The sequence below is a fragment of the Stenella coeruleoalba genome (assembly GCF_951394435.1).
Source record: "Stenella coeruleoalba genome assembly, chromosome: 8".
Taxonomy (NCBI): domain Eukaryota; kingdom Metazoa; phylum Chordata; class Mammalia; order Artiodactyla; family Delphinidae; genus Stenella; species Stenella coeruleoalba.
This window is the reverse complement of record NC_137154.1, coordinates 49,349,706-49,377,506: the sequence shown is the minus strand read 5'-3', so window position 1 is coordinate 49,377,506 and position 27,801 is coordinate 49,349,706. Positions and strand designations below refer to the sequence as shown.

The 27,801-nt window shown below is 37.8% G+C and overlaps 1 protein-coding gene across 13 annotated transcripts in view; it reads right to left on the bottom strand.

The window, feature by feature from the left end:
* NUP98 (nucleoporin 98 and 96 precursor) overlaps positions 1 to 27,801 on the bottom strand; it is a gene marked incomplete at its 3' end in the record, with an annotated part of 107,939 nt that overhangs the window by 18,087 nt on the left and 62,051 nt on the right. For 10 of the 13 annotated variants that reach the window (XM_079929057.1, XM_079929059.1, XM_079929058.1 and 7 more), the window contains 11 exons: positions 23,324 to 23,440; positions 21,810 to 22,108; positions 19,641 to 19,754; positions 18,784 to 18,922; positions 13,095 to 13,272; positions 12,143 to 12,307; positions 6,303 to 6,485; positions 5,417 to 5,573; positions 3,294 to 3,723; positions 1,755 to 1,984; positions 149 to 415 (listed from right to left, as the gene is read on the bottom strand). In XM_079929057.1, the coding sequence (XP_079785183.1) occupies positions 149 to 415; positions 1,755 to 1,984; positions 3,294 to 3,723; positions 5,417 to 5,573; positions 6,303 to 6,485; positions 12,143 to 12,307; positions 13,095 to 13,272; positions 18,784 to 18,922; positions 19,641 to 19,754; positions 21,810 to 22,108; positions 23,324 to 23,440 (2,279 nt within the window). Of the gene's footprint in view, positions 1 to 148; positions 416 to 1,754; positions 1,985 to 3,289; positions 3,724 to 5,416; positions 5,574 to 6,302; positions 6,486 to 10,219; positions 12,308 to 13,094; positions 13,273 to 18,783; positions 18,923 to 19,640; positions 19,755 to 21,809; positions 22,109 to 23,323; positions 23,441 to 27,801 lie in introns of those variants that run through there. The other 3 variants (XM_079929053.1, XM_079929052.1, XM_079929054.1) reach the window with 2 other exon arrangements.

The following is a 27,801-nucleotide window of genomic DNA, read 5'->3' as shown; positions in this document are numbered from 1 at the left end:
TCCCTACCTATTCTGGAGGAACTGGCGATCTTCCTGGGAAGTTTATACTTAACATTCGGGTTAGAAGACAAGGGCAAACGCACGATTAAGGGGTAGGGACAGTGAGTAGGAAGTAGGCAGGGGTGCAGAGAAGGACGGTATGCCCCACCTGACTGCTGGGCCAGGGAGCAGGCCTCACTGATCCTCTTGCCCGTGAGGTAGCTGAAGACAGCCTCCACAGGGTTGTCTTTTCGGGTTAGGGAGACTTCCTCCTCAATTCGAGGTGCAGCTGTATGGGACAGCCAGCGAGAGAAAGCTCTTCTTCGCTCCAGAATCTGAATGTATTCAGTGGGCTCATCCAGCTGGCTGTCAAGCTCCTTCAGGTGGCCCCATAGAGCTTCACATAATGTCCACGTTAGGCTCCAGTGCTTCACAACTAAGGAAGGGACAGGAAAATAATGCAATGACATGAAGCCATACAATAACTACAGAGAGGGGATCACTTCAATGTGGCATTAAAAATACATAAATTAATAAATGCCCCAAACAACAACTCAAGTTGATTTCCCTGAATCTGTCTCCACCTCACTCACCTGTGTCTTACAAGCTCCAGAGGTGTGTGGTATTGCCTGCTCACTCCATGTATCCATGGTACTTACATAACAAATGTAACTCCAGGCTCCTTTAAACAGGTTCCTCTAGCCTAATTATGGCTACATATAGTCTCAAATGATAGAGAAAAATCCTCTAATTTGATCAAATTCTGTTCAAAAAATGCTTTAAGAAATATAAAGTGCTCTGAAAACTTGTGAGGGATTATTATCTGCTATAGGCACAGCCTAACATTTTAGTGAGCCTAAATGATACTGTTCAAAGCACTCAGGAGTAAACCAACTCTCATCTACACAATGTAACTATACAATAGTTACCACCTTCATTTTACAGATGAAGAAACTGAGGTACAGATCATTAAGTGACTTGCTCAAGGTTACAGGCAAGATGTAACAGAGCCAGGATTCAAACTCAAGTACTCAGAGTCCAACTCTATACTCTTAACCACTAATGCTATATTGCCCCTCACAAAGGAAAACAAAAAGGAAGCACTGTTTACCACCTTAAGCTACTTACAAGTATGCATTGGGAAGATGGCTCACATATTTGAAGAGATAAGACAACTACAGCAAACACAAAGAAATGAACATAAACAATTCCCAAAACATGTGGTATGGAACATTCTCATAGTCCCCATTTTTCAGTAAAAGTGACGTGAAATGTTGTGTGAAACATGTAATTTTTCTACTTGAAATAGTAAGTGCCCAAATTAGAAAAGCCCTTTATGGAAGTACTGGTTCAGAAAAACATGATCAGAATCATTATAGAGAGGTAATAGTGAGAGAAGTCAGGAAGGGAAGTTATAACCACCAAAGTTGTTGGGAAGAACAAGTGGGACTTGAGTTGGACATGGAAGAATGGGTAGGACTTAGGTAGGATCTCTCTCCCGCTATGTTCTCCGGGTAGGGTAAGGGATCTAATTTTATAAGCCCACGGGATGTGACTGGCTACAGTTCCTTTGAACAGTGGCCTAAGAGTAATGATAAACAATGATGTGATTTCTTCCTGCTTGAGATTTTGCTCATCCCAACTCAACTACAGATAAAGTGTAAGCTCAGGCATCCACCACTACATTGGCACAAGGAAACTGTGTCCTCCTATGAACATATGCTCCTACTCCTGTTCCTGGGGCATCAAGGGTTAGAAGTATAGTCCATACTCACTTTGTGGTTCCAGTAAGTCTCCTGATGCTTCCTTAACCCAATCTGCATAGTCATGAATGATAGCAACTCCCGGATTGGGGACAATGAGAGGACACAGCTCATCCACATGGACAGTGCTATGTTTTAATTTAAGCTCCAGAGATGTCTGGTATAATTGCAGGTCTTCATCCAGCTTCTTTTGCCTCAAACTGAGTTTTTCCAAATGAACTTTGAATGGAGACTCAGTTAGGCTACAAGAGAAAATAACAAATAAGAAAAGACAGATGGTAGAATTTTCCTACAATGAAACCTGTTTCTTTTTATAATTACAAAATAGGACACAAAACATTCCACTTTGATTTTAAAGAAAATTTGTTTCTTAATATCAAACTATAATGAACTTATTTGATATATATTGAGCAAATTACCTGACCGATGCATTCAGAAAAGAATCCTAAGCCTTCTTAGGCCAGATTATAATAGGCATAGGAGTGAGTACAATTAGACCTGGAAATGGCTCTGCATGTATATAGATACTATGAAATCCAATGGTCAAAAGCTAGTGTGGGACACCCGTTTCTCAAACCACACTTAACTCATTAAGTTATGAGTTATCAGTATCAAAAGTCATGAGGCTAAGCTTACAGATACTAAAGAACTGACTCTCAATTAAGATGAGCATACAGTTGAGCAGCCTTGATCCAATTTTTAGGACTGACATTAACAATCTCTAACATATCATGACATCATGGATAACCTGGGTTTAGGATCAATATTCCTAATTGTGAGGTATAAGAGATGCTGTTGATTTTTTATTTCTTCAAAATCAACTTTAAAAACTAATAATAATAGGTGATCATAGTCACAATCTGTAGTAAAGATAGCAGTTTGTTACAATTATGAAAAGTAAATAGAAAAATGTTACAGATTTTACAAAAAACTGTATGCATACTACGTAATGACTACCAGAACACTATATATATTTTTATATATATATATATAAAATCAGTACGGTAATATATAGTATATAAAGTATATACAGAACTATAATCATACATATGTAAATATTAATGGTGGGAACTGTGTAGAGATATATAACATGTATAATTATCAGATGTCATCTTATTTCCAAATACTTGTGTATGGATTATCCACAGTTCATACATTTACCTTATTAAGTCTAAGACACAGGGAATGTGCTTTAATGAGAATATACCTTACTTATGAAGATATTACCAATATCTAAGTGAGAAAATAGAAAAATGACTAATGCAATAAAAAGGATGAAAACTCAAGGAATGCTGCAGCATTAGCTTTGAGTCTGTTACTTTTCCACCTAAAGTTTAACTGTTAGATAACTATTCTATACTCTTCATACCTTGATGGTACAAATGGAGCTATTAATCATTTTAGCTTTTGATTATACAAATAAAATTGTGCTAAGAATATATCTAGAAAGATCACAAAGCAGGGCCCTGAACATGGGTCTCCTGGTGATGAAAAGCTTTTTCTCACCTACCACGTTGCCCTTCTCAAAAAGCATAAGAATACGTGACTCACGATTTAACAGCTACTGGATTAGGCAGGAATCCATATTCCATAGAATCAGCAATCTGATGATTTTCCAGTTCCTGAGGGCCACTCAGCTGTTCTCCACTATTAGCAAGAGTCCAGTTAGGGCCCCAACCAACCCGAAATGAGCGTCCCATAAACAGGGCCAGGTCCATCAGGAGTTTCCCCTTTCCATAGGTGACAGACTTTTCAAGAGGGACTAGGCCTGGTTGTCTGCGTGTACCCACTGTTTTCAACTGAACCTCAGGTGCTGGGCTGGGCACCGTAAACACAGAGGTCAGGGGTGGAGGGACAGACCAAGGGGATGTGGATGGAATATTCATCAATGACGATGTTCTGGGAGTGCGACACTCTTGTAAAGAGGCACTTGGTGAAAGAAAAGTTCCACTTGCAAATTTTGATTGTAGTAACCCACCTACTAAAATAAGGAAAAAAAAAAGACTATTAGAAAATACAGTCTATTGATTCTTGAACAACAACCATCAAGGCTGAAATTATAGTTTTATTAAGCTACTTAAATCACATACAGATGACCAGGAGTAGCATATATCAGACTCTACAGAAATTCCTCTTTTACACAGGAAATCAAGGCAGGAATTCTAATGATGATGATGTCACCAACAATAACAACATTAATAACACAACTACTACTACTACTACTACTACTACTACTATTTAAAAAAACTATCTAGCAGTTATCTGCAGCAGACTCTATATAAGCCATTTATATACACTGTTTCATTTCATCCTTCAATAACTTTAAATGAAGAACATTACAGTCCTCACTTTATAGATGGGAAAACTGGGCTCAGTTAAGTGACTTGTCCAAATCCACAAAGCTACTAAGTGGCAGAACTAAGAGATAAACCCAGCTAAGTCTGACACCAATACTCATGCCCTTATCAGAATGCCAAATGTAACCTTTCTTAGTCAATATAAAAAGTTGGTAAGATCAAAAGTCAAATTCATACCACTCCAGTGCTCAATGTCAGACTTAAGAAAACAGAAACCTATCTGTGATTGCATATATGCCTTTCAGAGGCATCTTGTGATTGCATATATGCCCTTCAGAAGGATAGTTCTTGTTATTTTTGCCTGTTTTCCAATTTTATGTATTTCCTGTCTAAAGCAAGGACTTAGTTACTGAAGTATGAGATTTTCATGTAGTGTTCATTACGGAAAAGCTTGCTATAAATGTTTAACTGATGCTTTATTAAAGTATTTTTAAAAAGGAAAGTTAACTAGGGTACTCAAAAGAACTGAAAAATAAACATTTAGTTTTTGTTTTTGTTTTGGTACGCGGGCCTCTCCCGTTGCGGAGCACAGGCTCCGGACGCGCAGGCTCAGCGGCCACGGCTCACGGGTCCAGCTGCTCCGCGGCATGTGGGATCTTCACGGACTGGGGCACGAACCCGTGTCCCCTGCATCGGCAGGCAGACTCTCAACCACTGTGCCACCAGGGAAGCCCAAACATTTAGTTTTTAAGGCAATATAACAAATATCTTCCTGGTAGTTCCTCTGGCTTTCAAACCGTTTTGAAATTACACCTGCTGAACTCCTCTGTTGATATCAATACTCTACCTCCAATCCCACATAGTTACAAGCCCACTAGAAGAGATAAGAAAAGCTTTAAAATGTACAGGCAACTGCTGTCCTGGGAATTTGGGAAGGTTTAGGGAAAGGTAGAAATCTGAAAAGTTTTGCACATTATAAGAAGCAACATTTGCCCCTAGAAAGCAATAATGATAGTGTTAGAACTGCACAAAAAGAGTACAGAGCAAGACAACTTGCTGATTCCTCTAAGGTATGATAAAAATTAGGAAATCTGAGCTTACTATCTAACCCACACTCATAAGCAAATAAAAACATGCCCCCCAACAAAACAAATGCTTTTTTTCTCCATACAACTTCTGCATCTGCACCAGTGACCATGTTTTTTAAAAACTGGCCCCACCTAACAGGTGCATTTATAAGAGTACATTTCTGCTTGGCATCATTATGTCATACACCTTTAGGGAGTTGTTTGCTAGAGAAGTCAACTCAGCTTAGAAGAAGATATGTGAAAAGCCAGACTTTACAGCTTTCTTCCAAAAGAGCATCTTTTACAGTACCTAATGAACGGGATTTTGATGAGTGAGTTGCTGAAATGGGGAGCCTGGGAGAACAGATTTCTTGAGACGTATCTGCTTTAGAAGGAAGGCGACTGAAGCGTTGATCCAGGACCATATCTACATCTTCTTCATCAGCAAGCAATGATGCTTTCATGATCTAAAAAGGCAATATCTATAGAATGAATGTGCTCCCCCAAATCCAAAGGCCATAAAAGAAAAATGCAGTTTACAACGACCAATTTTTTAAAAAGCTCTGTCTCAGGCTGTGTCCAGAGCTAGTATAATATTTGTGTGACTCTGTTCCACTGTATGTGCCTGAAGGACAGAAGTTATATAAAACTCCTCTACTTTGTATATACAGTCTCACCAGAGGCTGGCACACAGCAGTTGCTCACATGTCTGCTGAATGAATTAATTTCAAAGTCAAATGTAAGTCAAAGGCTAAATTCATAATATGACAAAAGGCACAGGCAGGGAGAAGTTGAGACAGAGCTTAAAGAAACTTGTAACTACAATTTAAAAAAGAGAAAAAATAAACAAATGAACAAACAAAACTCCTGTGGAGCACTTTCCAGAGCTTCAAAACCTCTCTGTAAAGTAAATGAAATTAATATTTTATAGTGCTCACATTAAATGACTTGCCTAAAGTCACACAGTAACAGTTACAAAACTGGGGTTAGAATCCAGGTCTTCTGAATCTCACTATAGCCTTCCTCCCACGAATGGGAAAATGATGCCTAAACATGGGCCATATTCCTGGTTTTTCTCATTCCAGTGACCATTCAACGCTCTTAAGTGATTAATGAAAGGAAAAGCCTGATGTTATGAAGGGAAGATAAATATTAGTTTGGATTCCTGTTGTAGTAAGGGTGGGTTAGGACTTCACCTGTAAGACATGTGGATTAATTCCCAGTGAAGACGCAATGTGTGTTGAGGCAGACACAGGTTCCTGATCCTCAGGCACGCTCTCTTCTAACATGGAATCCAAAACTGGCTCCTGGGTGATATCTATCATGTCACTGTCCAGTTCCACAACCCTCCCTAACTGCTCCACCTCTGGGCTCTGGCTCTGTAGACAGCAGAAAGATCAGGGAAGCAGCATTAAACGACACCAAATAGACACAAAGCTTCTAGACCATATTTACTTTATTCAAAATATGATACAACAATATTAGATTCTGCCCATTCCATCATAATGTGAGGTAGCATATTTGCTAAAGAGGATTTAAAAATTACCCCCAAATTCCTCTATTAGTACTTGGGATCCAAATGAGGATTCATGGAATCACCCTTTTGTAATATTATGGTCTGGAGCCTGGAACCTAAGCCAGCACCCATACTGACCATATGGTCTTCTTGAGACAAAGATTATGCCTTACTTGATTTAGTTAGCAACTATAATTTTCTGATTTATACAGGGTTACCCTTCCCTCACATTCCTTGCAGTCAGAAGCCATTGGGAAAAGAGAATAAAAGATACAAATATCAAAGTCTCCAGTAACTCTGCATTTTCTTAAAGAAAACATTTAGACATAAATTTCTAGTTATCACAAACACAATTTTGGGCCTGGAATTTATCTTTCAGGAGACTGAATCCTAAGGTTAGCTGGGCTCTACCCGTGCAGTATCATATCAGATGACGAACGTGTACTCTAATTTCCCAAAAGAAAAAGCAAAGTTCTGTTAGGAACAATTTTTATCTGGGAATAATTCCTTTATGTTTAAATGTGTCAAGAGTTAGATTTACATTTATTAAGCAGTTTTAAAGATACAGCCATGATTAAGTCTATGGTTTGAAAACGTAAACATTCATAAAGCGGAAACACACTGTAAAATTGGCTCAGTGCAAATTCATTAAATATGTCCTAAACTTGCATATGACCTGGTTAAAATGTTAACAAGCGGCTAAGCCAATTTACGAAACATTCTCAAATCTAAAAGTTCTTCCAATTAGTTTTCTTCCATAATCTCATCTGTAGATTACTAACCTTCCACAATTTTTGGCTTATCTTTCATGAGTGGCCTATTTCATGCTAAACTTCAAATGGATGCTATTGTACAATAGGTGGTTAAAAAAAAAAGTTTCATGATTTCTTTGAACCAAGAAACAACCATTAGCATAACTTTTTAAACTTTAAACTTTTCAATGGTGTATTATCTATTACTCCCCTGAATTCCTTTAACAAATATCCTTACTAAAAGAATGACTATTTCCATCTATAACTGTAGAAAAGTTGAGGTGTTGGAAACGTGGTGAATTGCCACTTAAGTTGTGAACAATCCCCAAGGACTGCTCTAACAAACTGGAGGCTAAATAATGGTTAAAAGACAAAATGATACTATTTTTTACCTATTGGGGAGGCTACAGGCAGGTCTAACTACTTTTACGTTTTAAAATTCTGGAAAAAAAATGAAAAGCAGCCCTGGTGGTGATCCTCTCATTATAATTACAAGAATCATGGGAACACTCCAATGCCCTCTGGTCTGTTAACTTTTAACCAATTCACTTTAGGAATAGTTCTGAAATTCCCCATCCTCTGTCAACCTGTCAGGATACCCTCTTCTGCTGGGCTCCCGTAACACCTTGTCTATACCTATTTTATACACTATATCATGGTATAATTCCTTGTGTGTGTGTGTATACACACATACACACACACGCACATATATATATATTTGACCCACCAGATTGTGAAGGCTTGAAAGTAGAGATTATAGCCTACTATTTTCTGTATCTAACACCAAGCACATTGTTAAATTCACCAAAACACTTTGTTATTTCTACTGGCTAATGCAGTGTCTGCCACGCAGTAGGAAAAGCTAATACCTATGAAAGATAAGGAGCGAGTATAGGTGCGAGGAAAGGAAGGAGGAAGAGGGTTTCAATTTACTATACTATTCAACAAAGGAATAACACTAACAGCAACAGATGCTCACTTAGAACACTTTTAGGCAGTGGCAGGATTTCATCAAGTAACTAGATTAGAGACCTAAGGGACTCAGCCTATCTTTAAGAAAGCTAAGGATCAAGGTTTTATTTGTTTCATCCTCATGCATAGACTTCAAAGCTACTGTCATCTAGTAAGTGGACAGGGCGAAGTGAATTTGAAACTATGAGGACCTGGTAAACTCCTAGAAACCCCATGTGTGGATTTCATTTAAGTATATCTAAGTAATTTCAACAAACTACCCCAACAGATGTTATTTTCAGAGAAATCTTGGGAGATCAGGTGCTTCCTCAAAGCCAGTACTAGAAAGAAAAGTAGACAATAAAAAAAATTGGTGACACAGAAGGACCTGAGTAAGGAAAGAAGGGGGTTAAAAAAAAAGAAGCCCATCAAATACTAAGTAAACAGACAAGATCTACAAAATGACTCTCTTTAGATATATGGAGGGTGATGTTTCACAACTGAAACCTTTAATGTTTTTAGAAACCTCCACTCTCCAGCTCAAAAGAATCTTCCTCATGTAAACAATACCCTAAAGATACAGCATCTCTTAATCCAACAGATAAAGTAATGCAATGAAGTTAAATCAAGATACCCTTATTCAACAAAGGGTAAATATCCAATCCAAGGTCAAATCCATGTTTAAGTAATTCATATTGTTCTCCCAGCCAAATAGCCTAATCCAGTATATAAGTACTACTATTGCCTGCCTCCAACTCGTTTTCTAACAGCAAAGAATGTTTCATATTCATTTTGCTGGAAAATCAGCCCTGTCAACAATACTGTGTTCAAGAGCAATCCCATGTCAGGGTTACAAGGGCCCATGAAAGTGTGCACGTTTCTACACATACATTCACGGATATTACTGCAGGAGGCATAGGATTCAATAACATGAATATCTGAAAAAGGCTTGTGACTATAGAATTATTTTATATATAACATGTATAAATTACATAAAATATAAATTAAAATATATATTGATTCACTGGCTAAATTTAGATACCTGCCACTTTTTCAAACAAGTAAACACAAGATAAAATGGAACTTTCTTCTAAATTCTAATCACTTTTTCCTTTAAAAAACTTTTAAAGTTATTTGAATGTACTCACCGAGTAAACAATGCTAAGTTTCTGAGCAAGTCAACTAGTGTGTCTTGATGGTACTGAACACAAGTTACATTTCAGTATAAGGCTTAGGAAAAAGCTACATGTCTCTCTACGTCACTGCTAAAGATCTGAAGCCTTTTGACAGTTTCGAAACGAGGCTACATATCTCAATCACTTGGGGGAAAGCATTTAAAATATAAATATGCCTGAGCCTCAATGCCAGATACATGGGCTCTCCAAGATATTGATGCAGTTGGCTGAAAATTGGGTCTTAGATCAGCATTTTAGAATAAATGTTCTAACTACCAAACAAATGTTTCTGTAACTGCCCTAATTCACCTGTGATGAAGGGTTTTCTGCCAACATTTTCTCTAACTTAAAAGGCATAGAGAGGGAGTTCCCTGGTGGCCTAGTGGTTAGGATTTGGTGCTTGCACTGCTGTGGCCGGGGTTCAATCCCTGGTTGGGGAACTGTGATCCCACAAGCCATTCAGCGCAGCCAAAAAAAAGGCACAGAGGAGAAGATTACATAAAAATATAGTTACCTTTCTGTTTTCTGATTGCTTAGATTCACTTGCTGTTTAAGGAGCAAAGCAAGGTTTAAGAACGAACTGCAAAGACAGGACTGAGGATATTATACAAAAGATAGTTGAATAAATGTAACCATTAAACAAAACTATATATCTTCCTAATGCCTTAAGGACACCACCTCCCCCCCCCCCCCCGCTAAAGTCAGAGAACCTGAGATTGTGTACAGTGGGGGAAAGAAAGCTACAGCAGACGGAAGGAACACCATATCACGGAAATCAACCCCTCCAGGGAGCCAGGTGACAATGTGAAGACAGTCATCTTGACACTGGGATGAGAAGACTGTGCTGTTTCCAGTTTATTCAGATGGCTCAAGTATTTTCCTCATGCCAAGTAAAATGTAGGTCCTGCTGCTAATAACTCAAAAAACTGTGCAACCACTGGCATTTCCCCTAACCTCACTTAGGTCACTGGGCATTACAAAGAGTTCTCCAAAGTCCCCTGTTATTGTTCTAACACATTAGCCTAAATATCTAAACAAGTCTACCCATTTCTCCCTTCTGCATCCAAAAGGTCAAAAGACGGCCCACTTCCTCAATAAAAGGAGATATCTGGATAAGATACCTATTCACTATATTCTCTTTGCCCATCTTGATCCTTACCACCTCTCCTTTTCCTAGAACCTTCTCCTGAAATTTTTTGGTGCTCAGTTTTTCAAAAGAACTCTCTCACCTACTGTAGTACCATCACAGGAATTTATTGTTATCTCTTACTATTTGTATTCTGGAAATTAAAGAGCCTAGAAATCACTGATGGTCAACATTACATAAATTTGCTCTACCTGTCCAAAAGATGAAGCTTTTCTTTTTCAGCTGTATCTTTAAGGAGCCTACATATTACTTTTATTGGCAGAAAAGAAGGCTATCTGACTCTTATCCAAAGAAATACATATACAGTATACTGCAAAATTGGAAAGAGAGATTATACAAAGCATATGATTCAGACAAAATGAATGTGAGTAACTGGAAAACCAAGTCCATTTACAGCATTTCTTTAGTTCAGAAGAGATGTATTCTAAATAGAGGGGTATTCTAAAGGCTAAAATTATAAACATAAAAGTCAACATATTTCCCATTTCCCACTTGTATCATACCCTCCCCCTCCCCCTGTACGCGCAAACGTGAACATATATACACAAAAGTCTCCAAAGTGCCTCCCAAGAAATTATTTAATCAATCATAAAAATGGCACATTTCAGCAGCCTTCAGCATTAAGAATTGTAGCATGGAAAATTCCAAAGGTCCTGCTTTTAGCAGCTGAGAGGTAGAGGATGCTTTACAAAGACATTTTATATCAAGTTCTCTTCTTTGAGATGAGTATGGCAGCACAGAAAAAAACTGTTATAACCTGATTGAATATAAACAACATCCAAATGAAAGTAAAACTCCCTTATGATTTGGCAAAGAAACTACCTGATATTTAAATTACAAACCTTTCCTTACAAGGACAAAAGGTTTATACTGGCTTAACAATACTGAAAAAGAGTGTGGTACAGGTAATTGCAATAAATGATGTAGCCCCTACTCTCCCCAAGCCAACAATTCATTTGTATTCTAAAGCTTTATGTATTTTCATGAAGATTATGTATTGTCAAAATACAAATATCAAGAGATTACCTGAAGTATAAGCAAACAACTTGAGAAAAATGGAGTTAAAAACCCTTGCAGAAAGCTAACCTGAACTTTTAAAAAAACCATGGAGGTAAAGAATAAGATTAAACTGCACATTAGGTAGTCAACAGAAGTCGGGTTTACTCTGCATCAACCCACACAAGCAAAATACTATCTTAAGTTGATCACTGAGCAGAGAATTCAGCAAGTCCAAATGAAGAGAGAGGGAGGTGTTTAAGAATGACAATCTGTAGAAGGAATGATCCAAACAGCAAGAGAACTCTTTGAATCTCTCAAGTAAACAACAGATACCAGTACCACCTCATGCCCTCCCTTGTAATTGTCTTAACATGATTGCCAATACATTTGTACTCTTCAAAGTTCCGGGGTCATAAAACAGCTTTGTACTAGCTGAATGACTTGCTTTCAATGTCTGTATCATGGACTCCATTCAAATTCATTGTCCTGTCTCTACCTGGGGCGGAGGTGCTGGTTTGCCATTAAGAGCCATCTGGAATGGGGTGGCCTGGCCTGCAGGAGGTAAAGGGGCAGTCTTCAACTTCTTTGTACTAGTTTTGGATGGCCGTTCCTCCTCCTCTTCATCAGAATCCTGAAGGCCATACTTAGAAAAATGAGAGACCTAAGGAAGAGAAGAATCCAACAAAATCACTTTTAACACTGTTATATTCAGAAGGGCTTCCATTATACTTGCCCTTGCAATCTTACAGAATTAGCTTCAAAAAAAAAAAAAAAGAGATCAAAATATTTAAAGCAAAATGAAATGTCACGTATCATACTTTACTGTTTTTTTCTACGATTTAGATAATGTTTGGTGCGTGTACTATTAATACAGGAAACCAAATCCAGAAGAGTCATTACTATTTTCGGTATATATTATGTGCGTGCGCGCGCATGCGTGCGTGTGTGTGTATGTACTGCCTAGTTGTTCCCTACCTACACAAGGGCCTTCGACAAGCTAAATAATCCAACTGGTCTAGAAGAGAAAGAATCCACTGGACTAAACTATTAAGGAAGGGAGGAAGTCAACCTCTACATACCCAGAAATCTTTAAAAGAATAAAAATTATTTATGAAGAGGTGATCTATCAAGAGACAAAAATTCTGCCAGATGTCCCCAATGATGTCACAAATTAGAAAAACACACCATAGAAGTATATCTAAATGGTCATAAGATGGGGCGTACAACTTGAATCATGTGCTCAAAAAGTTTATAATAGCTCCTTACTGCTCTGGGGTTTAATGAGATGTGTAATTTGAAGCAAATTATGATGTATCTCTATATCTATTTCCTAATTTGTAGAAACAGAATTTAAAAAAGGATCTCTTCTAACACAGTTTATAACTACAGTTTATAAGAACTAGGTTAAATGACTATACCTTAAAAAAAAAAAAAAAAAAAGACTATACCTTAAATACCCAAGAACCAGTTTCAGGACGGTACTCTTTGAACTGAGCTCCCTGTTTCCTTGAAACTGCTTCCAATCTTCCCTCATAGTTGATATCAGCAAGTCGATCTGGGCTCTTTATTAAACAACGAGATGTTTTATCTGTTGGCCAAACTCCATCCAATGTAACTTCAGCCTTCCTGTAATGTACAATCAAGTAAAGTGTAAATGTTTCATATCTATGACCAGAAAGCCAAGTAACACATATATACACAGCAAAATAAAGGTACCTGTGTTACTGTGGAATTATTCTGCAGGTGTTTCATAAACTTGAGTCTTGGCTCCTAAGGTAGATGGGCTTAAGAGTAAGGAATTACCCCCACATCAAATAGCTAAATATCTGGTTCAAGAGTGTTAAACCCCACTTACTTCAAACTACCATGGTACATCAATTATCTCCAATCCGATTTTTTTTAGTAAATTTATTTATTTATTTATTTATCTTGGGCTGCGTTGGGTCTTCATTGCTGCGTGCGGGCTTTTCTCTAGTTGTGGCGAGCGGGGGCTACTCTTCGTTGCGGTGCGCGGGCTTCTCATTGTGGTGGCTTCTCTTGTTGCGGAGCATGGGCTCTAGACACGTGGGCTTCAGTAGTTGTGGCTCACAGGCTCTGGAGTGCAGGCTCAGTAGTTGCAGCGCATGGGCTTAGCTGCTCCACAGCATGTGAGATCTTCCTGGACCAGAGCTCAAACCTGTGTCCCCTGCACTGGCAGGCGGATTCTCAACCATTGCGCCACCAGGGAAGCCCCTCCAATCCGATTTTTTTTTTTTAATGGACGGGGACGGGGGTGCGGGGGGAGCCTGCATTGGGTCTTCATTGCTGTGCTGGGGTTTTCTCTAGTTGCAGGGGGCTACTCTTCGCTGAGGTGGCTTCTCTTGCTGCGGAGCACGGGCTCTGGGCATGCGGGCTTCAGTAGTTGCAGCACGTGGGCTCAGTAGTTGTTGCGCACGGGCTTAGTTGCTCCGTGGCGTGTGGGATGTTCCTGGACCAGGGATTGAACCCGTGTCACCCGCATTGGCAGGCGGATTTTCTTTTAATTTTATTTATTTATTTATTTATTTATTGTCTGTGTTGGGTCTTCGTTGCTGTGCGTGGGCTTTCTCTAGTTGCGGTGAGTGGGGGCTACTCTTTGCTGTGGTGCGCGGGCTTCTCGTTGTGGTGCGCAGGCTTTTTGTTGCGGTGACTTCTCTTGTTGCCGAGCACGGGCTTCAGCAGTTGTGGCACACGGGCTCTAGAGCGCAGGATCAGTAGTTGTGGCACATGGGCTTAGTTGCTCCACAGCATGTGGGATCTTCCTGGGCCAGGGCTCGAACCCATGTCCCCTACATTGGCAGGTGGATTCTTAACCACTGCGGCAGGCAGATTCTTAACCACTGTGCCACCAGGGTCCCCAATCTGATTTTAGTAACACTTAAGCTATGCATCCTTGACCAAGTCCAGTGTTAATAGTTCAGTGCAAAGACCTAAGTGTTAGTGAAGGTCTTAAAGTGTTATTGTACATAACAACAACAGTAATAATAGCAGCAACTACCATTAACAACAAATGCCTGCAGAATGAGGTATCAGGAACATCACAGTATTAACCATTAAATGAGTGTGAATTGATGATAATAATGGTAATGTAATCCTTCTAATAGCAATATCTGAGATCAAGGACTGTGTCCTATTCATCCAGTATGCCTTGCATTTAGTACAGTGATTACCACATAATAATAGATTACTTTTTTTTTGATGACTTTAACATTAATTTTTATTGTGGTTAAAAAGGTATAACAAAAGTTATCACCACCATTCTACTGTCTTGTTTCTATGAATCTGACTCTCTACGTGCCTCAAATAAGTTGACTCATACATTATTTGTCTTTCTGCAAGCAACTGGCTTATTTCACTTAGTATAATGTCCTGAAGGTTCATCCGTTCCGTAGCATGTGTCAAAGTTTCCTTCCTTTTTAAGGCTAAATAATATTCCACTGTGTGTACATACATTTTGTTTATTCACGGACACTTGGGTTTCTTCTACCTCTTGGCTATTATGAACAGTGCTGCTATGAATATGGGTGTGCACATATCTTTCCAAGACTCTATTTTTCAATTCTTTTGGATATATACTCAGAATTAGAATTGCTGGTTCATTTTTAAGTTTTTGAGGAACCACCATACATACTCTTTCCCATAGCAGCTGCACCACATTTTACATTCCCACCAACAATACACAAAGGTTCTCATTTCTCCACACTCTTGCAAAAACGTTATTTTTCTTTTAAAGTAACCTCCTAAGGGGTGTGATAACTCACTGTGGTTTTGATTTGCATTTCCCTAATTATTATCAATGTTGAGCATCTTTTCATATGCTTGTTGGCCACTTTTTTATCATATTTGGAGACTCATGTATTCAAGTCCTTTGCCCATTTTTAATTATTTTTTTTTAAATGGTTGAGCTATAGAAGTTCTTCATATTCTGGGTATTAACCCCTTATTAGATACATGATTTGCTGGCTTTTCATTCTGTTGATTATGCCCTTTGATGTACAGAAGTTTTAAATTTTGATGTAGTCCACTTTGTCTATTTTATTTATAAATTTATTTAATTTATTTATTTATTTTTGGCTGTGTTGGGTTTTCGTTGCTGCGCGCAGGCTTTCCCCAATTGTGGCAAGCAGGGGCCACCCCTTGTTGCAGTGTGCGGGCTTCTCATTGCGGTGTGTGGGCTTCTCATTGCGGTGGACTTCCTCCCTCCCTGTGGTGGGCTCTAGGCACACGGGCTTCAGTAGTTGTGGCATGTGGGCTCAGTAGTTGTGGCTCGCGGGCTCTAGAGCCCAGGCTCAGCAGCCGTGGCGCACAGGCTCAGCTGCTCTGCGGCATGTGGGATCCTCCTGGACCAGGGCTCGAACCCGTGTCCCCCGCACTGGCAGGTGGACACTCAACCACTGCGCCACCAGGGAAGCCCCAGTTTGTTTATTTTTACTATTTGTTGCCTATGCATTCAGTGTCGTACCCAGGAAGTCTTTGCCATATATGTTGTGAAACATATTCTAAGAGTTCTATAGTTTTAAGTCTTATGTTTTAGGTCTTTGATCAATTTTGAGTAGATTTTTATTTATGGCATAAGGTAAGGATACAACTTCATTCTTCTGTTGTGGATATCCAGTGTTCCCAAAACCATTTGCTGAAGAGATTTCTTTCTCCATTGCATGGTCTTGGCAACCCTGTCAACATTGAACCCTGTATGTGTGGGCTCTCTATTCTGTTCCATTACTCTATATGTCTGTCTTTATGCCAGTAACACACTGTTTTGGTTACTGTAGCTTTGTTTTTCAAGTCAGGAAGTGTGAGTCCTCCAGCTCTGTTATTTTTCAAGATTAGTCTGGCTATTCATGGTACCCTTGAAATTCCGTATGTTTTAGGATCATTTTTTCTATTTCTGCAAAAGATGCAGTTGGGATTTTGATAGGGACTGCATTAACTCAGTTGACTGCTTTGGGTAGTATGGACATCTTAACAATTTTAAGTCTTCCTATCCATGAACATGGGATATCTATTCATTTATATGTCTTCTTTAATTTCTCTCAGCAGTGTTTTGTAGTTTTCAGCATATAAGTCTTTTGCCTCCTTGGTTAAGTTTATTCCGAAGTATTTTATTCTTCTTGATGCTACTGTAAATGAAACTGTCTTAACTTCCTTTTCAAATTATTGTTAGTGTACAGAAACTCAACTGTTTTTTGCGTGTTGATTTTGTACCTTGCTAAATGTGTTTATTAGCTGTAAAGTTTTTTGTGGAATCTTTAGGCTTTCTACATATAAGATCACATCATCTGGGACTTCCCTGGCATCCCAGAGGTTAAGACTCTGCACTTCCACTGGAGGGGGCATGGGTTTGATCCCTGGTTAAGAAACTAAGATCCCACGTGCCACACGGCATGGCCAAAAAAATAAATAAGTAAAAATTAAAAAAGAAAAAGATCACATCATCTGTGAACAGAGATAAAGTTACTTCTTTCTTTTCAATTTGAATGTCTTTTATTTCTTTATCTTGTTTAATTGTTTGGCTCGGACTTCCAGCAGTGGCAAAAGCAAGCATCCTTGTCTTGTTCCTGATCTTAGAAGAAAAGCTCTCAGTCTTTCACTACTGAGTATGATGTTCCCTGTGGGTTTTTCAAATATGGCCTTTTTATGCTGAGGTAGTTTCCTTCTATCTTTATTTTGCTGAGTGTCTTTAAAATGAAAAGGTACTGAATTCAGTCTACTGCTTTTTCTGCACCAAGATGATCATGTGGTTTTCTTCCTTCGTAAATGTGATGCATTACATTCATCAATTTTTGTATGTTAAGCCATCTGTGCATTCCAGAAATAAATCCCATTTGGTCATGGTGTGTAATCCAATCGATGCAGTACTGAATTCTGTCTGCTAGTATTTTGTTGAGGATATTTACATCAATATTTATTAAAGATACTGGTCTGTAGTCTTTTCTTGTAGCATCTTTGTTTAGCTTTGGAATCAGGGTAACGCTTGCCTCAAAGAATTAGAAAAGTGTTCCCTCCTCAATTTTGGGGAAGAGTTTGAGGAGAATGGTGTAAATTCTTCTTTAAATGTTTAGTATAATTCACCAGTGAAGCCATCTGGTCCAGCACTTGGGTGAAGCGGGCACCAGGGAAGGGGGTATTGATTACTAATTCAATTTCCTTATTAGTTACAGGGCTGTTCAGAGCTTCTATTTCTTTGTTTTTATTATCATTTATAAATTTATTTATTTATTTATTTTTTTGGCTGTGTTGGGTCTTCGTTGCTGCGTGCAGGCTTTCTCTAGTTGTGGCGAGCGGGGGCCACTCCTCGTTGTGGTGCGTGGGCCTCTCATTAAGGTGGCTTCTCCTGTTGTGGAGCACGCGCTCCAGGCATGTGGGCTTTGGTAGTTGTGGCACTCAGGCTCGGTAGTTGTGGCTCATGGGGTCTAGAGCGCAGGTTCAGTAGTTGGGGTGCACAGGCTTAGTTGCTTAGCACGTGGGATCTTCCCAGACCAGGGCTTGAACCCGTGTCCCCTGCACTGGCAGGCAGATTCTTAACCACTGCGCCACCAGGGAAGCCCTAGAGCTTCTATTTCTTCATGATTCAATCTCAGTGGGTTGTGAACATAAATGACTTTAATTATGGCCCTTTCACCTGGACCCTATTAGAAGCTAGTATCTCACACTAACATATAGAGAAAGAGTTAAGCACAGTCACAGCAGAAACAAGAAAAAAATACTATTAAAAAGCATTTTCCGGGACTTCCCTGGCAGTCCAGTGGTTCAGAATCTGTGCTTCCACTGCAGAGGGCAAGGGTTCAACCCCTGGTTGGGGAACTAAGATGCCCTGGTTGGGGAACTAAGATGGTACGCAGTGTACCCAAAAGAAAAAAAAAAGGCGTTTCCCAAAAGTTTTTGGAAACTAACCAATTGGACCTGACGATATTAGGGAAAAGAAGCCAAAGAAGTCATACTATATCATTTCTTTATCACTTACACTTTTAAATGAAAGTAGAGAAACAATAATCATACACTATAGTAAGTCAAAGGAACAAGTTGCAAAAAAATGTATATAATATGAATACATTTGTGTTAACAGAAAAAAACTGTGATTTAACTGATTATTTTTTAAATATGTAAATAAATTCATACCTATTTAGCCCTTCACCCACAGGTGGTTTTTGGTTATCATCTAAGTAAACAATCACTTCTTTCCTTCGGATATGCACAATGTCATCTAAATTTAGATTTGTCAAATTCACATCTCCTTCAAAATAGATTGAACCATAACCTATAAATCAGAACAAACAGTTAAAAACTCATCCTGTATAGAGGGCAAATACCCATTTCATACTTCTAGTGATTATATAATGAGAAGGAGCAAGCAGCTTTAAACATTAATCAATATTCTAAATCACCCAGCAATTCCTTGAATGGGTTATTTCATCTATAATATGTATTAGAAGGTGACATCAAATACATTTATCTGATTTAACATGTGTGTTTTTACAGCACTTAACGTTATCCTCAAAATAGCCTTTTTAAATCTCTCCCCAAATTTAAATCTCTCCGGCTGCTACATAAACAACCCTTAACACCTAGCCTGCAGTATGAATTAAAATACTTGAGCCCTTCTTTTAATATAATACAGCAAGATGAGATTTTTCCCCAAGAAAATTTATCTGTAATAACTTAATAATATGAAGTTGAACCTAAGTATTACCCATCTCTTGTCAACTATTAATTTTCTCACTATTTCTTGCTGTTTACAGTATTTTAATTGTAGAAAATTGCAATGAGCCAAATACTTACAAACAGTCTTTGTGAAGACTATTACAAAGTTCTAGTCTTTTTTTGTTACTTGTCAATCAAAGTGTCTATTCAGGCCAAGGTGGGTCCAAATGTAGGTAAAAAACAAATTTAGCTATCAAGAGCTTCCTTTACTTAATTATAAAAATAAAGTGAAGATCTCTGGCTTATACACTACTAACTCTTAAATTCACACTCACCTTTACGACCAATAGTGAAGTCAGAGACAATGCACTCTCCTTTTTCATTGGTAATTTTAGCTAGGTCATCCATGGATGGAATAGTATAGTAGCCAACCTTAGTGAGAACGATGCCTATGACAAAAGAAACAGAAAATACTAGTTGTGACTGACCTCAGGTAGAGGAATTTTCGGTAGTATTTATTTCACTTTTTCCTTTTTAAAAATTTTCTACAGAATGGATAATTTAAAAAATTACCTGATCAGTAAATTATTATAAAAAGAGAAAATATATAGGAATAAAGCATTTTTCCAAGCTAGTTTTCTTTTTTTTTTTCAATCTGCTTTTCTAAGAGACACTATTCCTAAGAGAAACCAAGTGTTTTTTTAAAAAAACCTCACGGTTAAGTAAGTCTGGAGAACATGCACAAGATAGTATATTACAGGTTCTGAAAACTCACAAAACAATGAAATTTATTTACTTAGTCCAGTGTTTCCAAGACTTATTTAACCACAGACCTTCCTTTTCATATGACACCTATTAACATACGTGCACTATGAAAGGCATTCCATAGAATACATTCTGGGAAAGACTTATTGTTTTCTTTTATTTTACACATGGAAGACGCCCAAACCCAGGTTTTTGGCTTATGTGGTAATTCAGTGGATTAGAGGTGGAGCTAAAACTCCAAAACCAATGCTTTTAGTTTTACATGTTATTGCCTTCTATAAACCTCTTGTATCTTTCAAATTTACATCCTCAAATTGAGAGCTAAAATCAAGATGAAAAATTCTACATGAGAAAGTCCCATAGACAAATGGAAACTTAAAGGACTACACTGATGTTATTTTAAAAAGTGCTAACTAGGCAGATTTCTGAAGAAATCAAAGAAAATATAGCATGGGTATGCTTGTTCTAGTCACTCCTTATTCCATTTACAGGAAGAGATCAGGCTAACTTGCTCTCTGAGAGGAAAGAGTTTAAGGCCAATATAAGATCAAATTCCAGCCTCCAGCAATGCCCACTCACATGTTTAACTTGCTTCTCTATGGGCGAGTTTTAGAGGGTTGTTAAAGTGTCCTTGAGAATGGAATTTTAAATTGGGAGGCGGCAAAAAATGTCAGTGAGAAAACTCGAAACAATAAAAAAAAAATCTAGACTGGATATTTAAGATGTAGTATTATAATGAACTCATGTAGATGTCTAAACACAAATGTAGATAACATAGGATTCTTAATGTGGAAGTATAAAGTTGTTTCCTTAGGGCGCCAAGTGGCCAAAGATATATATGAAGGCAATAAGATAATTAGATATAGAACAAGTTTACAGACACATCAAGACAAACTGTAAAATAAATTAAAAAAAAAAAAAAAAGACTAGGCAAAACTAATCTATGTGACAGAAACGAGACTGTGGTTGACTTCTTGAGATGGGGACAGAAAAGAACTTTCCAAAGTGAAAGAAATGTTCTATCTCTTGTTTGAGTATATATATGTCAAAATTCATTGAAATGAACACTTAAGATCTGTGTACTTCACTATATGTAAATTGTACCTCAATTAAAAGGGGGGAAGGGGGAATGTAATGACATTTGTCAAAACCCAAATGAGATGTTAAGTCAACAGAGAGAAAAAGCAAACTTTAAGCATCCCATCAAGACACTTCAATCTTGTAGTTTATACTGTTTCATGGATTAGTGTGGAAAAACTAATCAGTTCATTGTTGGGGACAAAAAAGAAAAGCACAGAACTGAGGTGATAATAACCATAGCAACCACTAACATTTGAATGCCTATTCTAGTCAGGCATTATGGTCTACTCAAATCTCAAAAATCTCATATGATAATACTGCTATAATTTTAATTAAAAAACCAATAAACAATATGTGAGTTTATAAAGCTAGGAAAAATTATGAGGATAGTCTCTCTGGCTACAAAATTTGGGATATTTAAACTATACCAGGATAATTAATAAAATGAATTTTAACTACTCCAAAGGTACAAAAAAAAAAGTGAATTCCAAATCAACCAAAGCATCAGTGAGAAGTGTTTAAGTGTTAACTTCCATAAAATGCAATAAAAAACATTTAGAAGTTCAGATAGCTGACTTCTATTATGTTGAAAATCAGTGACAAACAGGAGGTCTCATATGACTGGTAGGAGATTACTTAAGTGCCAATCTGAATCTGACCTGCTGGATGCATATGGTAAGTATTATTTTCTATTTCTTCTCGGTCATCCTGAAGTGACTCCTCATGAAAAGAGGTCTCTTCACTGCTTCCTTCCAGCCCATTTCGCAAGGCAGCATGCATGTTTAACGCAACAATGGTATCATCCACACTGTTGCTGCTGTTATGTTTATTTCCAGCACTCTCTGGGGTTTGAGGAATGGGTTTGGCAATAGGGTTAGTATAAAAACGTGACACAAGAGAATCATCATCTCCATCCTGCTGATGGTTTTCATCGACTGGTTTGCTCAGAAAACTGAATCTGAAAAGGGAGAAAATAAATACTATCTTAGTCCCTTGAGTAGGAACAGTAGTAAAATGGTAACAATCAAACATTACTAGGCTTTTACTAGCTTCTGGCACCGTTCTAGGTAATTCCATGTATTAAAAATTCACTTAATACTTACGGTAAACCTGTAAAATAGGCTATCATTCTCTGTATTTTACAGAAAACTCGGACACAGAAAAATAACTTGCCAAGGTCACAAAGCTGTTAAGTGCTAGAGTTGGGATTGTAACCCAGGAAATCTGGCTGTAGATTCCACAGCTTTAACTGACCTATTTTCATGAATGAATGAACCTGAGCGTCACAACATTTAGTTTAAAGGGGGAAGGGGGTGTCTACTATGTGGGGTCAAATAATCAGTGGTGAATTTCAATATAAAAAACTGAAAATTTAAAATTTTTAATATTATAATCAATAAGGTATTAGTGATTCATTTATGAAAACTCAAATTTTATCCAAACAGAAAAAAAACAGAAGTGCAAAGACATATATACAAGGATTTTTCACTGAAGCATTATTTTGAATATAGGAATACCAAAATAATCTAAATGTCGTCTTATAGAGAACTGATTGAATTACCTTACATTTACAATAATGGTTACAGACTTATTTAAAAAGAGGAAGCAGGTTATTCATATTGATACGGAAAGGTGTTTACAGTAAATGGAAATAAGCAGGTTACAGAATATTATTTCATGCATAAACTCTACAATATATAAGAATATATTTATAAATAAATTTTTAAACTGTAAGAATATATACTGAACTCTTAAGAATTAGTGTATATACTTGTACTTCCTCCTTTATATATTTCTATACTTTTTTATTTTTTTGGTTTGGTTACAGTGACTGTGTATCACTTTAACAACCCCATCCAAAATGACATACATGGATACCAAAATAGTTTTGCAGAAATGAATCAGAAAAATAATTTTATGGTCTAAAGTACTCAAGAAGCAACAACACAACATAACTTCTAGATGCTGATATGCTGTAATATTGGGTTGGCCAAAAAGTTCGTTTGGACTTTTCCGTAAGATGTTATGGAAAAATCCGAACGAACTTTTTGGCCAACCCAATACTTCTAACTTCATACAATTTCATAGAATGAATAAATTCTAAGCTCAGAATCTTTTCTAAATGAGCACAAGGCCCTCTACCAGAAGTAACCCAAATGAGAATTCAGTTTACCTCTCTCCATTTTCTGGATAATCAGATGGTGAAGCTAGATCTTCTGAATCACGATTAACAGGAGAGAAGAGATTGCTATTGTTAAGGTTTTTCAAAACCAACTTCTTAATGCTCTTCCTATAAAGAGACCAAAAGAAAAAAAAGAAAGAACTCAGGCACACATAATTACATCAAAGACCATCTTAAAACCTTAAGTGGAAAGGGACACTCTTATTCAATTCATATATATCTAAAATTGACCTAACAAGTTCAATTCACCAACTTATCCCATAAATACATAACCAGAACACAAGGTCTCAAATATATTACACTCTGGTGTTTCGAAGAATAAGCTAATAAGCACATCAAAATCAAGTAGGAAATCCCCCAGAAGATACTCTTCCCTTTCTGAACTCCCTGAGCATTTTGTTCAGACACTAGTTTACTCATCACACTGTCATATATTTCAATTACTTCTAGACATGTCTTTTCTCTCGTTAAATACTTTTTCTTTTTTGGCAGTCAGGATTTATGACTGCTCCTGCATAGAACCTGGCACGCTGCCTTGAAGGAAAATAGGATAGGTGTTTGTTGATTAAATGAGAAAGGTTTCTTTAAAAAAAAAGACAAGAAAGAGGAGTAAAATCCCCTGATATCCAATGATGGAAATGACCATGAATACCTAAAAAGTTCGTTTGTGTACAATAGGTTTATTTAAGGCAACAACCTCTGCAGCATACCAGCTTTAAGTAGAAAAACAATACAAGAGATCTTAATCAACCTCCACTTAAAAAGTCACTGGATTACCTAATGCACTCCATTCCCTCTTTTAGAAAAACCATCCACTGGGAATTCCCTGGAGATCCAGTGGTTAGGACTGCACGTTTCCACTGCGTGGTTTGATCCCTGGTTGGGGAACTAAGATCCTATATGGTGTGCGGTACAGCCAAAAAAACAAAAACAAAGCAAAACAAAAAAAACCCCACCAACCAACCCGCCTCCCCACCCCCCGCCCCGACCGCCGCCCAAAACCAACCATTAAGTAGTTAGGCCACTCTCTAATTTATTCTAGTCTCAACAACTGGGTTATATAGTAACAAACATCTAGTGTTTGTTCCTTACCTATGTATGCTATTTATATTCCCTATAGTCATGATGTTATTAAGTATTAAGTAAGCCAATGAAATAGGCACTTGACAATAAAAAATTATTATTTCCATGAAAAATAAAAGTTGCTCTCCTATTAATGGTAGACTAGGTCATGCAGACTAATTCTCCTAGGAAGGATTACCAGAAAACTCAGAGCTCTTTCTAGGCATTAAGAGCCAACAAGATAGTAAAAAATGACTGTACCAGCAACCTGGGGGGACAGTGGTACGGGGAGCTGTCCGATATTTTGGGTTGCTTTTCTCCTGGAGACTTTTTGGATCCAAAGGGAAGGCTGAGAGGCTGATGGTGAACTTGACAAGTCTTGTGGGACCAGGGAGGCAGAGATGAGTCTAGAGCCACCAAGGGGGTGGGTCACTAGTAAATGCCACTTGTTTTGTATTGGGACCTGAAAAGTCTCTACCCCTGGAGTTAAGAAAGAACTAAAAGTAAAAAGCACATGGTCCTAAGTTCAGCTATGACTCATCTCATAAGCACTGTCATAAAAAAAGAAAAAAAAACTCTGAAGGTCAATCTCATCATCCTTGAATTCCAGTTACTGCCAGTTTTCTTCAAAGAAGATAAATGGCTAATAAGCACATAAGACACACAACATCATAAAGGGAATGCAAATTACAAGCATGAGGTACCACTTCACCCCCACTACAATGGCTGTTATAAACAGACAGACATACCAGAAAATAACAAGAGCTGACAAGGATATGGAGAAAATTAAAACATTGTGCACTGCTGGTGGGAATGTAAAATGGTGCAGCGGCTATGGAAAACAGTTTGGCAGTTCTTTCTTTCTTTTTTCCTTTATTTTTTAACATCTTTAGTGGAGTATAATTGCTTTACAATGGTGTTAGTTTCTGCTTTATAACAAAGTGAATCAGCCATACATATACATATATCCCCACACCTCCTCCCTCTTGCGACTCCCTCCCACCCTCCCTATCCCACCACTCTAGGTGGTCACAAAGCATGGAGCTGATCTCCCTGTGCTATGCAGCTGTTTCCCACTAGCTACCGATATTACATATGGTAGTGTATATATGTCCATGCCACTCTCTCACTTCATCCCAGCTTACCCTTCCCCCTCCCCGTGTCCTCAAGTCCATTCTCTATGTCTGGGTCTTTATTCCTGTCCTGCCCCTAGGTTCTTCAGAAGCAATTTTTTCTTTTTTTTAGATTCCATATTTATGTGTTAGTATACGGTATTTTTCTCTTTCTGACTTACTTCACTCTGTATGACAGACTCTAGGTGCATCCACCTCACTACAAATAACTCAATTTCGTTTCTTTTTATGGCTGAGTAATAGTCCATTGTATATACGTGACACATCTTCTTTATCCATTCATCTGTCAATGGACACTTAGGTTGCTTCCATGTCCTGGCTATTGCAAACAGAGCTGCAATGAACACTGTGGTACATGACTCTTTTTGAATTATGGTTTTCTCAGGGTATATGCCCAGTAGTAGGATTGCCGGGTCATATGGTAGTTCTATTTTTAGTTTTTTAAGGAACCTCCATACTGTTCTCCATAGTGGCTGTATCAATTTACATTCCTACCAACAGTGTAAGAAGGTTCCCTTTTCTCCACACCCTCTCCAGTGTTTTTTGTAGATTTTTTTGATGATGGCCATTCTGACTGGTGTGAGGTGATACCTCATTGTAGTTTTGATTTGCATTTCTCTAATGATTCGTGATGCTGACCGTCCTTTCATGTGTTTGTTGCCAATCTGTATATCTTCTTTGGAAAAATGTCTATTTAGGTCTTCTGCCTATTTCTGGATTGGGTTGTTTGTTTTTTGGATATTGAGCTGCATGAGCTGCTTGTAAATTTTAGACATTAATCCTTTGTCAGTTGCTTTGTTTGCAAATATTTTCTCCCATTCTGAGGGTTGTCTTTTCGTCTTGTTTATGGCTTCCTTTGCTGTGCAAGAGCTTTTAAGTTTCATTAGATCCCATCTGTTTTTGTTTTTATTTCCATTTCTCTAGAAGGTGGGCCAAAAAGGATCTTGCTGTGATTTATGTCAAAGAGTGTTCTTCCTATGTTTTCCTCTAAGAGTTTTATAGTGCCTGGCCTTACATTTATGTCTTTAATCCATTTTGAGTTTATTTTTGTGTATGGTGTTAGGGAGTGTTCTAATTTCATTCTTTTACATGTAGCTGTCCAGTTTTCCCAGCACCACTTATTGAAGAGGCTGTCTCTTCTCCACTGTATATTCGTGCCTCCTTTATCAAAAACAAGGTGACTATATGTGGGTGGGTTTATCTCTGGGCTTTCTATCCTGTTCCATTGATCTATATGTCTGTTTTTGTGCCAGTATCATACTGTCTTGATGACTGTAGCTTTGTAGTATAGTCTGAAGTCCAGGAGCCTGATTCCTCCAGCTCCATTTTTCTTTCTCAAGACTGCTTTGGCTCTTCGGGGTCTTTTGTGTTTCCATACAAATTGTGAAATTTTTTGTTCTAGTTCTGTGAAAAATGCCATTGGTAGTTTGATAGGGATTGCATTGAATCTGTAGATGCTTTGGATAGCATAGTCATTTTCACAATGTTGATTCTTCCAATCCAAGAACATGGTATATCTCTCCACATGTTTGTAACATCTTTAATTTCTTTCATCAGTGTCTTCTAGTTTTCTGCATACATACAAGTCTTTTGTCTCCTTAGGTAGGTTTATTCCTAGGTATTTTATTCTTTTTGTGGCAGTGGTAAATGGGAATGTTTCCTTAATTTCTCTTTCAGATTTTACATCATCTTTCACCATCTGAAGAGTTTGAGAAGGACAGGTGTTAGCTCTTCTCTAAATGTTTGCTGGAATTCGTCTGTGAAGCCATCTGGTCCTGGGCTTTTGTTTGTTGGAAGATTTTTAATCACAGTCTCAATTTCAGTGCTTGTCATTGGTCTGTTTAAATTTTCTCTCTCTTCCTGGTTCAGGCTCGGAAGGTTGTGCTTTTCTAAGAATTTGTCCATTTCTTCCAGGTTGTCCATTTTATTGGCATATAATTGCTTGTAGTAATCTCTCATGATCCTTTGTATTTCTGCAGTTAGTTGTTATTTCTCCTTTTTCATTTCTAATTCTACTGATTTGAGTCTTCTCCCTTTTTTTCTTGATGAGTCTGGCTAATGCTTTATCAATTTTGTTTATCTTCTCAAAGAACCAGCTTTTAGTTTTACTAATCTTTGCTATCATTTCCTTCATTTCTTTTTCATTTATTTCTGATCTGATATTTATGATTTCTTTCCTTCAGCTAACTTTGGGGTTTTTTTTGTCCTTCTTTCTCTAATTGCTTTAGGTATAACGTTCTGTTGTTTATTTGAGATGTTTCTTGAGGCAGGATT